The sequence below is a fragment of the Cebus imitator genome, unplaced genomic scaffold, assembly GCF_001604975.1.
Source record: "Cebus imitator isolate Cc_AM_T3 unplaced genomic scaffold, Cebus_imitator-1.0 Scaffold70, whole genome shotgun sequence".
Classification (NCBI taxonomy): domain Eukaryota; kingdom Metazoa; phylum Chordata; class Mammalia; order Primates; family Cebidae; genus Cebus; species Cebus imitator.
In genome coordinates, this window is record NW_016107385.1 from 3,995,516 (window position 1) to 4,011,590 (window position 16,075).

General features: G+C 52.3%; 1 protein-coding gene across 3 annotated transcripts in view; it reads right to left on the bottom strand.

The window, feature by feature from the left end:
- RPAP1 (RNA polymerase II associated protein 1) overlaps positions 1-16,075 on the bottom strand; it is a 26,925-nt gene that overhangs the window by 3,055 nt on the left and 7,795 nt on the right. For 2 of the 3 annotated variants that reach the window (XM_017531009.2, XM_017531008.2), the window contains exons 2-22: positions 15,175-15,431; positions 14,749-14,897; positions 14,374-14,463; positions 13,755-13,875; positions 12,963-13,184; positions 10,852-11,031; positions 9,701-9,816; positions 9,310-9,408; positions 8,362-8,463; positions 7,988-8,155; positions 7,551-7,733; positions 7,286-7,420; positions 7,019-7,189; positions 5,451-5,608; positions 4,864-5,022; positions 4,542-4,740; positions 4,021-4,130; positions 3,544-3,739; positions 2,875-3,027; positions 2,505-2,647; positions 1,168-1,924 (exon numbers count right to left, since the gene is read on the bottom strand). In XM_017531009.2, the coding sequence (XP_017386498.1) occupies positions 1,168-1,924; positions 2,505-2,647; positions 2,875-3,027; positions 3,544-3,739; positions 4,021-4,130; positions 4,542-4,740; positions 4,864-5,022; positions 5,451-5,608; positions 7,019-7,189; positions 7,286-7,420; positions 7,551-7,733; positions 7,988-8,155; positions 8,362-8,463; positions 9,310-9,408; positions 9,701-9,816; positions 10,852-11,031; positions 12,963-13,184; positions 13,755-13,875; positions 14,374-14,463; positions 14,749-14,897; positions 15,175-15,355 (3,792 nt within the window). In that variant the 5' untranslated portion in view covers positions 15,356-15,431. Of the gene's footprint in view, positions 1-1,167; positions 1,925-2,504; positions 2,648-2,874; positions 3,028-3,543; positions 3,740-4,020; positions 4,131-4,541; positions 4,741-4,863; positions 5,023-5,450; positions 5,609-7,018; positions 7,190-7,285; positions 7,421-7,550; positions 7,734-7,987; positions 8,156-8,361; positions 8,464-9,309; positions 9,409-9,700; positions 9,817-10,851; positions 11,032-12,962; positions 13,185-13,754; positions 13,876-14,373; positions 14,464-14,748; positions 14,898-15,174; positions 15,432-16,075 lie in introns of those variants that run through there. The other variant, XM_017531012.2, reaches the window with a different exon arrangement.

Below are 16,075 nucleotides of genomic sequence, written 5' to 3' on the forward strand. Positions count from 1 at the left end.
TAAATAGAACCTTGTTCTGTTGCCCAGTCTGTAATGCAGTGGTGTGATCACAGCTCACTGGCAGCCTCAACCTCCTGAGCTCAAGGGATCCTCCTGCCTCAGGCTTCCAAGTAACTGGGTCTATAGGCATGTCACCAGGCCTGGCTAATTTTCAAAAATTTTTTTGTAGAGATAGCGTCTTGCTATGTTGCCCAAGCTGGTCTGAAACTCTTGGCCCCCTCCTGCCTTGGCCTCCCAAAATATTGGATTACAGGCATGAGCTACCTCACCCAGCCATAACATAGTAACTCTTTACGGATTATGAATTAAAGTTCTTGGCCTGATATTTGAGGCCCTCTCAGACTTCACTTCTTATTTTTAGCCTTATTTCCAGCAAGTTCCCAACAGAAATCTTTCCTCCCTCCTTCTGCCCTTTGTCATGCTCCTTTTGCTTTGTTGTTCTGCTAGCAACCCCCTGCCCTTCTACCTCCTTCCAATTCAAATTCTACCCAACCAACAGTGTCTGGGTCAATCTCCACTTCTTCCACAAAGCCAAATGTGATCTTTCCCTTCTCTGAATCCTGACAATACCTAGAATCTGAATAATTTGGAACTATGTTGGTTTTCAGTATATCTCTAATTATCTAGATTGTCGCACTGATGAGCAAGGAGCTATGCGTTGGTAATGAATACCCACCATATGCCAGATACCATGTTAACCCTTTTCTTTTGTCTTTTGAGACGGGGTCTTGCTCTGTCCCCCAGGCTGGAGTACAGTGGCTCAATCTCAGCTCACTGCAGCCTCCGCCTCCCAGGTTTAAGCAATTCTCATGCCTCAGCCTCCCGAGTAGCTAGGACTACAGGCACATTCCACCGTGCTCATCTAAGTTTTGTATTTTTAGTAGAAATGGGGTTTTACTAGCCCTATTTGTTGCCCTGGCTGGTCTCAAACTCCCGACCTCATGTGATCTCCCCCATCTCAGCTTCCCAAAGTGCTGGGATTATGGGCATGAACCACCATACCCAGCCCCATGTTAAATCCCTTTCATTGATTCTCTTAATGCCCTCAAAGCCCCCAAGCAGTAAGATGAGGAAGCTGAGGTCTTCCAAAACTCTTCACGGCTCAGGACTGACCCCTGGACCCAGTGCAGGTTACCCTTAGCAGGTCCTGCTGGGCTGAGAAAGTACCTGAGTCAGAGGCAGGCTCAGAGCTCGCAAAGCTCCCACGTGTTCCCCAAAGAGGGCGAGGCGCAAAGTGACACTGAACCGACGCTGCAGAGGCAGGAGGACCAGGGACCCAAAGAGGTGGTCCCCAAAAGAGACAGCCTCAAAATGATCCAGGAAGTTGGTATAGAGGTCCGGGAAAGATGTCAGGCCAGGGAGTGGGCAGTCCAGGTTGAGGTTTGGCAAGACTTGAGGCTGACAGAGCTGGGCTAGGAGGGCTGCCACCAGACGCTGTACTGGGGACTCCCGGAACAGCTCACTGTCCACCAGGAACACACACATGAGCCGTGCCAGGTGGGCAGCAGGGGGCACAGCCCAGAGGGCCTGGGGGCGCCAGCTCTCCAGAACTAGCACCCACTGCAGGACCCGCATGGCTGTGCCCACGGTGTCTGTGGGAGGGAGCCCCGAGGGGGTGTCTGAAACCTGGTGGTAGAGGCGAATCAGTGGCAGGAAGGGCCAGTCGGTGGGCAGCAGTGGCTCCGTAGGCACAGGCAGTAGCAGGGTCGGGAGTCGCCGTAGCTCTGCTCGGTACAGAGCCTGGGAGGCCAACAGACTGGCTTGGGCTGGCGAGCAGTGAGTCAGGTAGCAGCTGCGGATGCTGGGGAGGTCCTGGCAGGCCTGAGCTAGCAGAGCCCCTTGCCCACAGCGAGGGGCCCTGCTGCTTCCTAAAGACAGCTGGTCAGAGAAGTCAGCTGCCTCTGGACCCCCTGATGTTCTTTCCCTGTAATGGGACCCAAAAACCAAAAATGAGGGCTGGAACCACAGCACGTGGAGGCTGTGGCAGCTCTTGGGAACTTCTCTGAGGCTCCTACGTCCAGACCTATGCCTCCCTGTTCGCTTAACAACCTCCCACGCAGTGCTGTTTATCAGTTAAGAGGATGCATGCTAGAGCCAGCTGCCTAGTTTATGTAACTTCTCTGTGCCTCAGTTTCCTCAGAGTAAAAGAAGAATAATAGTATCTATCTCATGGCCCAGATAAAATACTTAAATGTAGATAAATACCTAAGGAAGTATCAGACACAGAGTAAATACTCAGTAGCTGATGGCTATTACCTACGTGTAACTGATTTATACACTTTTTTTAGCCATGCGGTGACACTGAAGTCTCACAATCATTCTTGGATGTGGTTAGCCTGATCCTCACTTCACTAATGAGGTCATGGAAGCTCAGAAGGGCTAAGTGTAATCCGTGGAAGAAAGAGTAAAATTTGGGTCTCCTGGCTCCGAATTCAGGGCTGCTCTGTTAACAACTACAGCAGAATCCAAAAGGGCTGAGTTGATGCCACTGACCAAGCACTTACGGGAGGAACTCCAGCCGGAATACACAGCTCAGCAGCAGCTCATGGGCCAGGTACTCGCTTCCAGGCAGCAGCCGGCTCAGCAGGGCCAAGGCCATACCATGATAAAGGGCTGCATGGGTGGCTGGCAATGGCTGCAGTGTTGCCTGCAGACAGAAAAGCAGGGAGTGATCTAGTGCAGGAGAGAGGGCGAAGGGGATGTGGCAGAGAGAACTGAGGAAGAGGATACAAGTGAGGCTCAAGGGCATAGGTCCAGGGTGTGTCTGGAGGAAAGTGGGAGCCGCATGGCCTGCCAGAAGCAGGCTGGGTTCCACAGAAGCAGGACGGGGATAACGGGGTGTGGGGGCAGGACTTGTCAGACAGGGGGACCCACCGCTTTCTGGGCCAGAGCGAGTGCCAGGTACTGCAGGTGGTACTCATGACGCAGGGCCCACGCAGAGAATGGTGTGAGGGGAGAGGCAGCCCCAGGAGCCACACACTGGAGGAAGTACTTCTGGAGTCCCGGGGCAGCCAATACGGCAGCCAACTGAGGAAGAGCAATTTTCTTCAGATCTAGAAATTGACTCTGATGCCTTCTAGGGCTCCCCAGGTGGCTGCCCTTCTCTCCAGACTCAGGGAACTAAGTGCTGGCAGAAGGCCTCCCTTCCCCATGGGACACCCTCCCACGTTCTTTCTTTTCTTTTTTTTTGAGACGAAATTTTGCTCTTCTTGCCCAGGCTGCAATGCAATGGCGCTATCTTGGCTCACTGCAACCTCCGCCTCCCGGTTTCAAGCAATTCTCCTGCCTCAGCCTCCTGAGTAGCTGGGATTACAGGTATGTGCCACCACACCCGGCTAATTTTGTTTTAGTAGAGATGGGGTTTCTCCATGTTGGTCATGCTGGTCTCAAACTCCCAACCTCAGGTGATCCTCTTGCCTCAGCCTCCCAAAGTGCTAGGATTATAGGCATAAGCTGCCACGCCCAACCCACCCTCCTACTTTATTTCTGATTCCTGCCATCTTGGTCCCTTCCCTTGCCCCTAACCAGGCACCCCACACTTACCTGGCCACACAGCCCCTTGTGGATCCAGGCCATGGTATTGAGAAGAGAGAGGAGGGCAGTGAGGAATGGGAAGGGTGAGGCTGAGCCAGCCAGACTGAGAGGGGGGCAGCCTCCCGAGCAGCCCAGTGACACGAGGCTTGGGGGAGCTTCAGGGGCTGGCGCACAGGACAACGGGTTGCAGAGAGGGGAGCAGTGCCTGTAGATGAAGTGGAGAGTCTGAGGGAGACTCTGGCCTGGTGTGTGCCAGGCTGGAAAAGAACTGCTCGGTCTGTACCCAAGACTAACGGGGGCCTGGCTGTGGAGGTCAGTGCCCACACTCCTCAGAGCCCACCCTACTGCTGCCTGCTATGGACTCAAGTTTCACTTGGGCTGAGGGCCTGCACCCTGGGATGGACCCAGGAGCTGGACCCAGAAATCCCACAAGGAAAGAAACCGCCACCTCCCCTGCCTCTCCTGGCTACCACACACAGTACATACCTAAGGGAATCCCACAGGCTGCCCAGGGTGGGCTGGCTCAGCAGCGGCAGCAACAGCTCCTCTGACAGGCGCTCCATGTCCTGGAGCCAATCCTCTGGGCATGAGCTCGGCTGGAGGACCAAGGAATTCACTGAGCTGATGGCCCAGCCATTCATTCTCCTAGCGCCTGTGTACCCAAGCCAGTGCCACCACTCTTAAAGAGCCCAAAAAACTACATGTGGAGGCTTCTGCAGGCTAAGCCTTCTGAAGAGAGAGAAGGCCCTGATGTTTAGGGGGCATAAAGAGAGGGCACACAGGCTCCAGGAAGGCTGAGCCGCTGCGTAGGCTCTCTGGTCCCACCAACATGGTTCCTTGGATGCTCCATGGGGATATGGAGGTGGAAAGAGGAGGAAGGGTAGGAATTAAAAGGGAAGACAGGAAATAAGGAAGTAGGAGCGGAGAGGGGGACACAGAGCAATGGGTGGAATGTAGCTGAAGGCAGGGTGTGGGGGTCTGGTGGGCGGCTGGCAGGCAGCACTCACTTGCTTGCTCCAGGCCTGGTAGAAGGCACCCAGGAACAACAGGCAGGCAGCAGGCACTGGGCCCACGGCTCTCCACATCTCAGGTCTGGACAGCAACTTCAAGGTTTGCCTTAGACACAGCTCAACAAGAGGCTGGAGCCCAGACACCTGTGTCCAAGCGACTAAGGAGGTAACTGAGAGGCCGGCCTCAACAGAGTTGCTACAAAAGTGCCAAAGGGGGCCACAGTGAGGATCTGGCTGCCTCACACCCCTCTATGCTCCAGCCACCCCATCCCTGTGGAGGAACCTTCCACCTATTCTGCGGGCCCTGGCTGTACTCTACCTGATGGTTTCAGTGGGGGTGCTGCCAGCTGCCAGGGTCAGCTGGGTGAGGAGAGTGAGCAGTGAGGCTATCCGCTGCATGGACAGGGGCTGAGGCGGGTGGATGCTGAGCTCCTGCGGCATCACCTGCAAGGCCCGCATCACCACTGGGTAGAGGTCCCTAGGGAAGAACAGGGACTGATTTTCACTGTATGAAGGCAGGTGGAGACATGAGACACAAGTCATGGCCCTAGCCCAGGGATCTGCAGTTTGGTGAAGAAGGATGAGAAAGAGCAGGGCACCCTTGGAAGGCTCAGCCCTAAAGAATGGAAAGGATGTAGTCCTTCAAGGCTGCCTGCAACAGGGAATTCACATGTGATTTCACAGATACCAATGCTTTTGAGCACAGAATGTGGTTAACCCAGGTTTGTCCCCCTCTTCCCTGGCTAGGCCTGACTCCCAAGCCTTTTCATACCTGGCAGAAGCCCTCCCCATCATTCTTATCCTCCCTTCAAGCTTGGGACCTTGAGCAAGGCTGAGGTGTTTGATTTGACCAGAAGAGCAGAACTGAGGGTGTATATGGGGGAGCCTACGCCTGCCTTTCCTTACCTGTAAAGGTCACCGCCCTGGCCATAGGAGGCAGCCACCGCCCACAAACGGAGAGCCTCAATGCTCAGTGTCTCAGCTTCCTCCGGGGGCAAGGTCAGTTCTTGGGGAGCCTCAGCTATGAAGCGGCACAGGCGGCTCCGGAGATCAAAGCTGCTCAACTGGAAATGGGCATAATCTGGGGATCAGGGTCAGCTGCGAGTCTCAAGTGCAGCTACTCTCAGCTGGACAGAGGGTGGTTCAACTCAACCTTGACTCAGGTCCCTCTGGTGCCACAAAGTCATACCTCATCCACCCTGCCCTTCCTCCTTTTTATTTTATTATTTATTTAAAATTTTAGTTTTGTTATTTTTTATCATTTATTATTAATATTATTTTTGAGACAGTCACTCTGCTGACCAGGCTGGAGTCCAGTGGCGCAATCTCGGCTCACCACAACCTCTGCCTCCTGGGTTCAAGCGATTCGCCTGCCTCAGCCTCCTGCATAGCTGGGACTACAGGCACACACCACCATACCTGGCTAATTTTTGTATTTTTAGTAGAGACGGGGTTTCAGTATGTTGGCCAGGCTGGTCTCAAACTCCTGACCTCATGATCCAGCTACCTCAGTCTCCCAAAGTGCTGGGATTACAGGTATGAGCCACCACACCTGGCTCCTGTTATTATTTTTTTTAGGGGGAGCATTGCTTTGCCAACGAGGCTGGAGTGCAGTGCGATCTTGGCTCACTCCAGCCTCCACCTCCTGGGTTCAAGCAATTGTCCTTCCTCAACCTCCCAAGTAGCTGGGACTACAGGCGAGCATCACCACACCTGGCTAATTTTTCTATTTTCAGTAGAGACAGGGTTTTGCCATGTTGGCCAGGCTGGTCTTGAACTCCTGACCTCAAGTGATCCACCACCTCGACCTCCCAAAGTGCAGGGATTACAGATGTGAGCCAATGCACTTGGCCAGTAGTAGTGTTTTTCGGATAGGGTCTCGACCTATCACCTAGGCTGTAGCGCAGTGGTGCAATCATAGCTCACTGCAGCCTCGACCTCCAGGGCTCAAGTGATCCTTCTACCTCAGACTACCAAGTAGCTGAGACTATAGGCATGTGCTACCATATCTGGCTAATTTTTTGCTTTTGTTTTGTTCAGGGCCCAAGCTGGCCCCTGAACTCCTGGCCTCAAGTGATCCTCCTGCCTTGGCCTCCCAAAGTGCTGGTATTACATGCATGAGCCACCACCACACCTAGCCCTCCCTCTTTTTAGCAAGACTTGCTGGGCACCTTCTCTAGGGCTACTTGGCTATGGGTGATGAGTGCCTATGTGCATGAGGCCTTTCTGATCTGGGTCTAGGGAACAGGGAGACCTCCTATCACATCACGAGACCACAGTAGGCCTGTATGATGCACCAGGCTCCAATAAACAGGTTCATATCTGGTGGTTTCTGCCACGTTTCTAAGCAACTGAACCAAAGAGGAAGAGGAAGATGGCAAGAGCTGGCTCCCCAGAGTTCAGGGGCTATGTTTAGCTCCCAACCCAACACTGTCCCATGCATTCCCCCCTCCCTTGCCCTGTGCCCTGCTCACCAGCCGAGCAGCAATATTCCTCCCAGCTGAGGCCAGGACACGAAGTAGTTTCATGGCAGTAGCACAGGGTACTTTGTATAGACTGGGGGTAGGTCCTGCCTCAACAGGAGACCAGCTGGTGGGCAAGAACTCTCGAATTATGGTTTCTATCAGCCGAGGGCACTCCAGGACCTATGGGTGACAGAAGGAAAAGGGAAGCAGGGAGGCTGTGGGTCAAGAGCAGGCCCCGCTAGGCTTTTTTCCCATTCCCCGCTTCCTTTTCCTCACCCTTGTGGCTGACTCCAGGGAATGCCGGGCCAGGCGGATGAGCACGGCCAGGATGTCAAGAACCACAGCAGGTCCTGGGTAGGTCACCTCCAGCACATAGCGCAGCCGAGGCAGCAGGCTGGTAGCCAGGAGCCCCTGGGGGTTGGAGAGAGAAACCCACTGACAGTTGCAGCTGGGCCCTGGGCACTGATGACCCCTCTTTTCAGCATGTGTTTCTAGCATGTGTGCCCTAGGCCATGGGATGGGAAAGAGGCTGTCCCTTTACCTTGATGACATCATGTCGGGCCAGGTCAGGTGGAGGCCTGCTTTCTTCTTCAGGGCTTTTCCTTTTTGCCTTTTCTGCTGGGTGTTCTTCATCCTCATCTTCATCTTCCTTGTCCTCCTGACTGGGCATGAGAGGGAACGTCAAAGCTCCATGGTACCAAGAGAAGGTGCTGTCGAGGAGTTCCTGCCAGAGGAAATGGAGACAGGGGGTGATGCTGAAGAGGCCAGGAAATGGGTCTAGGAGTAGAGAGGATGCTCCCCCAACAAAAACCAGAAAGGCAAGGCTCCTGGGCTCTGGGGCCTTTAGGAGACGAGGGAGACGCCTGCCATCCCATTCTACATCTTGCCTGTAAAGCCTTAGCAATGGGGCATACCCAACAATAGGAATAGGGACCTTGACACCTCCAAGCCCAAGCCCCATTCCTATCCCTGTGGTACCTCATCTCCAGGAGCCACCAGCAGAGCCCGAAGAGCACGGATGGCAGCTGCAATGACCCCATCCACTCTGTCATCCAAGGAAAAGCGCAGTAGGAAGAGGAAACCGGCATCCAAAAGGAGGCTTAAGACACTGCCGGCTAGCCGGTCCCCAAACTCACCAGCCTGGGCCTAGGGACAGGAGGATAAAACCTTGCTGAAGATGCTGAAGTTATCTAGAGGCTTTGCCCTAATCCTTTGTTTGCCCCGCTATGATCCTAGGTTGTTAAAGCACATATCTGGCTAGTGAGCCAGTGTGAAAAGGGCAGGAGATGGGGAAGTCTGAGGCTGTGGGGTGAAGGACAGGGTGGGCAGGACCAGGCTGGCAATCCACTCACCCTGCTTATGACTTGGGCCAACACATGCAGTGCCAGTGCTCTCTGCTGGGACACCTGGCTGCGGGTCAGGTGGAACAGCTCCTGTAGGGAGTACCCTGCTCTCTAGGGCAGGAACAAGAAGTCAGAAGCATCCAGGATACAGCACAGTGCCCTCAAAACACCAAGCAAGGTATCACAGGGAAGACAAAGGTAAATAAGTGAAATTCGCCTTGCTCTCTATGGAGCTTCAAGCCGGTAAAGAGAAAACTTGCATACAAGTAACCATGTCATAAGTCAGATGCAGAGGAACATGGTAACTGATGTTTAATGTGTGACCAGAGGACAGGACAAAGAGAGAAGGGGACCTGGAAAATCGAACTGGTCTCATTGGATGGGTAGAGCTTTGATGGCCTGTTATGGAGCAAAAGATAAAGGCATTCCCCGGAGTGGGTGGAGTCCTATAGGTCCTTGAGCACAGGTGCATGGGGAGAAGCCAGCAGTGCGGTGCAGCAGGAAGTGAAGGAGGCAGAGCAGCAGGGTCAGCAGGAACAGAAGGTGGAAGGACTGTCTTGCCCAGTTGAGGCCAGGACGTTATTCTGTGAGCAGAGGAGAGCTGGGAAACTTCCAGAGGCAAGGCATGGCCTGAGGTGGGCCAGGAGAAATCAGCACAGCAGCCCCGTGAGGCATGGAATGGCAGGGGGCAGAGAGCGGAGGGCATGGAAAGCCAGCAGACAGAGGATGCAAGGCCACAGTGCAGGAGGCATCATAAGGAGGTGACAGAAGATCAGCAAGTTCTAGCAACTGATCAGAATGTGGAGAGAGGATCAGGATTTTAAGCCTAAGAAACAATGCACTGCAAGGGCATGAACTAGAACAGGGCATGCAGAAGGTCAAAGGCAATTGACCAGAGATCCCTTTCCACAGGGTTGTTAAAAGAGCTGCCCCATCCTCTCCAGTCCCATGCCTCACCTCTGCCTCCTCTCCATGGTGGTGCAGACCCAGGTGGGTGGGCAGGTCCACGTCAGGGGCCAGTAGTTCTCCCTGAAGGCTGAATCGAGCCTGCATCCTCTAATGGAGAAAGAGGACAATTGCCTGGGGGTACCAGCAAGCTTCCCACACCCACTCCCCACCTTTAATCCCAGGCCTTTCAGGACTTAGGTACTGACTCTACCTCGACCAGATATGGGGCTTATCTGGCCTTGGGGGCCAGGCAGAGTCATGTGAAAGATGGGTGAGAGCAAAGGAGGGATGCTTCTCAGGCTCTGGGCAATAGAAAGGCACGAGTTCTGAGGGCAAGAGCAGCAGCTCCTCTCCCGACCCATCTCACCCCTCCTCTCATAGGCCAGCTGGCCTTCCTCACCTCCTGTGTCTGCTGCCGCCGGAGAGGGGGCAAGTCCTGGGTCCAATGGAGCTTCTCCAGCTCGACAGTGTCCATGTGCAGCCATTCTTTCTGAAGGGTCACGGGCAGTGCCAGAGCTGGGGAGACAGAGCGTGACAGTATTCCCCAAAGGGCTCAGCTCAGTATCCACAGGAGTCTCCATCGTCACACAGCAGCTGCCACATCTACCTCTGTTCCAGGATCTGACAGCTTCTACTTTCAGTTATGGCTAAAAGACATGGCCCAGAGACTGTAACTCCTAGGGCTGGGATGAAAGTCTCAAATATGACAGACATACTCCATCCTGGACTCCAGCCCCTTGTTGACCCCAAGGATTTGTTGGGAAGGGAGAGAGGAGGAGGAGGAGAAGGAAGAAAGAAAAAAAAAGGAGAAAAAGAGAAAGAAGGGAGGACCACACATATCGGGAAGCCTCTCCACTCTCCAGTATCAGCACTTAAAGGAGCACGGGAGTGGGGACGAGGAGGAGGAGGAGGAGGCAGCTATACTGCTTCTGGGGGGCAGAATACAGAAACAAATCCCACATTTTCCTCCCTCATGCCTACCCCCACCCAACCTGCTCAGCTGGCCTGGAGTTCCTCCAGGAGCATGAGGTTCCGGGCTGTCATAATTCAATTTCTTCTTTTGTTAATCACTAATGAAATAATCTAGTTTCTGGGAAATGAGTACTTCCACTGGCCTCTGCTTCTGGTCTGGCATGTTCATAAGACCTCTGTCAGATTCTGCCTCTCCCATTACCCTGGCCCTGACATCTTCCCCTCAACACTGTGAGCAGAGAGAGAGAGAACAGTGGGATGGACAGAGCCAGAGCTGGGGCAGCTACAGCAGGGGCAGGAAGGTAGTCTGCGGGGAGGGGGTGGGGCGGGATTCAGCCACCACGCACTGCTGCCCCTTAAAAGGGAAGGTGGAGAAGCAGTAAGAGGACAAGAGAACAGGAAGCATATGCAGGAAGAAGACATGCATCAGCAATGAGGACTGACTTGAAGCCAATAATGAGGATTAATGTTAGATGTCCAAAAGCAGAGAAGCTTCTCTCTTCTCTCATTTCCTAGGCCTAGAAGGGACACTTTCCCCTACTTTTATCCACCAAAATCTGACCCCTACCTCCCACAAACCTGGGGCTTCTGGCTCCAGCTTGTCTCCCTTCTTGGGCTCACTGGCAGAAGATGACATGAGGGGCTCCTTCTTGGTGACATTAGCAGAGGGTCTTCCTGGCCTCTGCTCCTCAGAGGCCTTCTCTCCTGTTTGCTCTTGGGTGCGGCTGTGAGATCTCAAGAAAGCAACCAAGCTGGGGTCTAGAGGTGAAAGTAGAGGGGAGAGTGAGTGAGACAGATCCTCCCTGGCCTCCTACAGACCTGGAACCTACTGAATATTGCCTATCTGTAGGTGCCAAGGACAGGACAAGCTGCTTCCCAGCCTGGACCTGAGACTTCTGGATGCTTCTGTGATCCATTAATGACCTAGTCTTCTTACACCTGTGGGGTCACTAGGCCCACCTTTCTCTCCATCCATCACAGTCCCCCGGCCCAGGTTCCTATGCCTATCCCTGTGCCTGGCTTCAGGTGACAGTTCCGATGTAAGTGGCTGTAAAATGACTAAGTTAATGCTGACTAGGGCCAAAACAAACAAACAAATATATATATATATATATAATTATTATTTTTTAAAAGACGGGGTTTCACCATATTGGTCAGGCTGGTCTCGAACTGCTGACCTCAGGTGATCTGTCCACCTCAGCCTCCTGAAGTGCTGAGATTACAGGTGTGAGCCACCGCGCCCAGCTTATATATATAATTTTGAGATGAGTCTCACTCTGTCACCCAGTCTGGAGTGCAGTGGCATGATCTCTGCTCACCGCAGCCTCTACCTCCCAGGTTCAAGTGAGTCTCCTGCCTCAGCCTCCTGAGTAGCTGGGATTATAGATGCATGCCACCACGCCTGGCTAATTTTGTATTTTTAGTAGAGACAAGGTTTCATCATGTTGGTCAGGCTGTATATATATTTTTAAAGAGACAGGGTCTTGCTCTGTTACCCATGCTGGAGTGCAGTGGCACAATCATAGCTCATTGCAGCCTCAAAATCCTGGGCTTAAGCAATCCTCCTGCCTCAGCCTCCCAAATTCCCAGGGGACTACAGTCGTGCGCCACCACACCTTGCTAATTTTTCATATCTTAATTTTTTTAGAGATGAGGGTCTCACGATGTTGTCCAAGCTGGCCTTGAACTCCTGGCCTTAAGCGGTCCTCTCACCTCAACCTCCCAAACTGCTGGGATTACAGGTGCAAGGCACCATACTGAGCCCTAACACATACTCTGTAGAGGTGCTAGCATACAGTGGGTAACAAGATTGACTGAGTGCCTAGCATTTTGGTGAGCAGACATGGGGCAGGCAGGTATAGCTTAGCATAGAAGAGACTGTAGTTATACTAGAGTATAGCTATAATAACACATAGTGTATACTACACCAGGGTAATACAGTTATATAAGGACAGTGGTTACTAGCAGGTCCTTGGCCGGGCGCTGTGGCTCATGCCTATAATCCCAGCACTTTGGGAGGCCGAGGTGGATGGGTCGCTTGAGGTCAGCAGTTGGCGATCAGTCTGGCCAAGATGGCGAAACCCGTCTCTACTAAAAATACAAAAAAATTAGCCAGGCATGGTGGTGCACATCTGTAATCACAGCTCTTTGGGAGGCTGAGGCAGGAGAATCACTTGAACTTGGGAGGCGGAGGTTGCAGTGAGCACTTCATGGCATGCATGAAGTGCATGCCATTGCATTTCAGCCTGGGTGATAGAGCAAGACCATTTCAAAAAAAAAAAAAGTATTGGCCAGGCGCGGTGGCTCATGCCTATAATCCCAGCACTTTGGGAGGCCGAGGCGGGTAGATCACAAGGTCAAGAGATTGAGACCATCCTGGTGAACACGGTGAAACCCTGACTCTACTAAAAACACAAAAATTAACTGGGCACGGTGGCACGTGCCTGTAGTCCCAGCTACTTGGGAGGCTGAGGCAGGAGAATTACTTGAACCCAGGAGGCGGAGGTTGCGATGAGCCGAGATCACGCCATTGCACTCCGGCCTGGGCAACAAGGACAAAACTCCGTCTCAAAAATTAAAAAAAAAGTATTAAAGTACTCAGCACAGTGTCCGGAACTCACAGTAAGCCTTACTCAATAGTGGTGGTCCCCTCCTAGCCTGGTCTCAGCAGGAAAGCAAGGCACCCATACCAAGCTGCGCCAGCAACCGCTGCTGTTCCTGCAGGATCTCCTCAGGAGCCATGGCCTGCAGTCTTGCTACATTCTCTTCATGGATAGTCTGGGCTTCCTGCTCAGCTTCTTGACCCCTGAGTCCCTTCCCTGTGACCAGATTAGGTCCCTGGAAGCTGTGGCTGCTTCCAGGAAGCTGGCAGCCCTGTTCCCTAGGAGCCGGTGTCTCGCAGGTCACAGCACCTGGAAGAAAGGTATGGCCACATTAATTGCTCTGTCCTCCATGGCTCTAACTGGGCTTTCTGGCCCTCTTCTATAAGGCTATTAGCCCTGGAGACAGGTACAGATCCAAGCTTTCTTTAGACAGAGTGCAGACCCCATTTGGTCTGGCATAGGACTCCAGGTGGCTTCTCCACTCACTACTTCCCTAATACTATTATGAAAAGGTTTCCTCCAGAAACACCCTAATTTCTGACTCTTCTCTTGGATATCCAGGCAGCCATCTATAGCTAGGGGCCTGCTCCTGGCTCTTCGGCTAATAATTTGCATCATTAAAGGAATCTTGGCCAATACATTTATTTTACAGTCTCTGCCAGACTATTCCCTTTCTCTTAGGATTACATAATGGCCTGCCTCACTCCCAGCACCTGAGACCGGGATATGGACCCAAGTCTCCCATAACTTGTATTCTCAGATTACTTCAGATGGCTCAAATGCACCTCCCATTTGAGGCAGGTAGACATGTCTTCAAAAATAACCGTATGATTGTGTCTTTTAAAAAGACCAAGCCCAAGCTTCTTCAAACCAGCTCACCCTCTGGTGGGCCCAGATTGGGCACAACTTCCCCAGCTGATGGGACCCTGGCTTCAGATATTCTCCTTGCTGCAATCTCCTGGGCAAAGATGCTTCTCTTACCAGATGTTGCTGATTTCCCCTGTGGGGCAAAAAGAAAACCCAAGTTACTGATGCTCATTATCCCACTTTCCTCTCAGCCTCTTTATACCAAGGTCTCTGGAACAAAGAGATAAAAGGGGCTTTGCTCAGTCTCCAGGGGTCATAACGCTAGTCCTCAGAAAAAAGGAGAGGCCTATAGGAGTAAAGATCTTAGAATCTGACAGACTTGGGCTGAAGTTCTGGCTCTTCTACCTATTTTATGTCTGGTGTTGGACAAGTTATTTATTTCTTTAGGGGGTGTCAGTTTCCTCATCTGAAAAATGGGAATAAGGAATCCTCATCCCCAAGATATCATCATGATACCTCCCTTATATGTTTGTTATGAAGATTAAAAGAAGTAATGGGTATGAAGTGCTTAGTACAGTCCTGCTTTGTAAATGAAATTGCCTGTCATCATTAAAACTACCTGTCGGGAGAAGATGCCTATGAGACTCACCTGTCTGTCTCCTAAGCACCACCTAAGCTTCCGCTTGCCTACCTGTGTGTCCCGAGAGCGATGGAACACAGGGGGGAAAGCAACAGCACTGGGCACAGGCAGCTTCACGGCCACTGAACTTGTATCTCGTTCCTGTAGCAACAAAGCACAAAGTTTTGAAGCACAATGGACAGACTTCCCCAGGCTGGACCCTATCTTATTAGCCTAGTTCTGAATGATACAACCTCACTCTGGGGGATTATGGACCCTCCTCCCTTCAGGGCAAAGTGACTCTAAGCCAGCCCCCCAACCAGACTGCAGTGGGGAAAAGTCTCCCTTTCTGAAGCACCCTCCACTCATAAGGCTTACCCACCCCGAGCATCCAATATCCCTGTTGCCCAAGAACATCTTATGCTACTCAGCCAGAGTGAGACGCACAATAATCTTAGTCAAGACAGCAGTGATGTGCTGATCATGCCTCCTCAGCCTCTCTTCTGGGTCCTCATCCTCAGGCAGGGGGTGGCCAGGGCTGGGCCTGGCTCTCTTCGGGGGAGAAGGGACCAAAGCTGGGGGCAGATCTGGAAGATCTGAGAAGGAAAAGATCCCAAACATGAGTATACGCACCTTCCTAGGAAGTCACTGCAGCCTAAGAAAGCAAGCTTTGGCTTCCATGGGGTGCTGGCTCAAGCTGTCACCTTGCGTAAGATATTTAACCCCTTTGAGCCTCAGTTTCTTCCTCTGTAAAATGGGGCTGCAGCAAGTGTCTGAAATAACAATGTATCTGAATCCAACCGTATCAGGAAGAGGGAGGGGCAGAGGCTGTACCCTGTCTACTTCTCAGCCTCATACCTCCGGGGCACTTACTGTCCAACATCACCACATCCCGATGGTCCTGTAGCGGAGGCCGGTTTGAGTTGGCATCACCATCGCCCCTATTTCCTTTCTTCACCAACTGCACCGCTGGGGCTGCACCAGCTGCAAGAAACTGACTCTGGAAGCGCAGCAGGTCCACCTCAGACTCCCCTGGTTTTGGTCTCGACAGCATCTTGCTGCTCCAGCTGCCTCCCCAGTACGACTCTCTCCAGCAGTGTCTCCCTGTGGGGATTCTCTCTTATTCATCCCTAAGAGCAAGAAAGAATATAGGCCCTCTGCAACTGAATCCTGATTTTCTTTATTAGGCGTCAGAGAAGACCTTCTTTATCCTTGGGTTCACATGAACTCATTCCTCCTCATTCATACCTTATTGCCATTCCCTCTGTCTTCAGCTCTTCCTGATGTCATCAGCCTAGCAACAATATTTACAGCCAACTTAGGTTGTTTACAATCTATGGGTGATGATAAAACTCTCAAAAACAACCAGCAGGAGACCAGAGGAAAATTTCATTAGGGGCCAGGCAGATATATGTGTCATAATGGGGGATGATGATTCTGTATCAAACTGGAGAGGATGTGCTTGGCCTAAACATATGCAAATTATTACATCGGGCTGTAAAATATCAATATAAAAAACATTTGTGGCGGGGGCGGTGGGTCATGTCCATAATCCCACCACTGTGTGAGGCCAAGGTGGGTGGATCACCCGAGGCCAGGAGTTCAAGACCAGCCTGGCCAACATGGTGAAACCCCGTCTCTACTAAAAATACAAAAAATTAGATGGGCATTGAGGTGGGCGCCTGTAATCCCAGCTACTCAGGAGGCTGAGGCAGGAGAATCACTTGAACGTGGGAGGTGGAGGTTGCAGTGAGCCGAGACTGCATCATTGCAC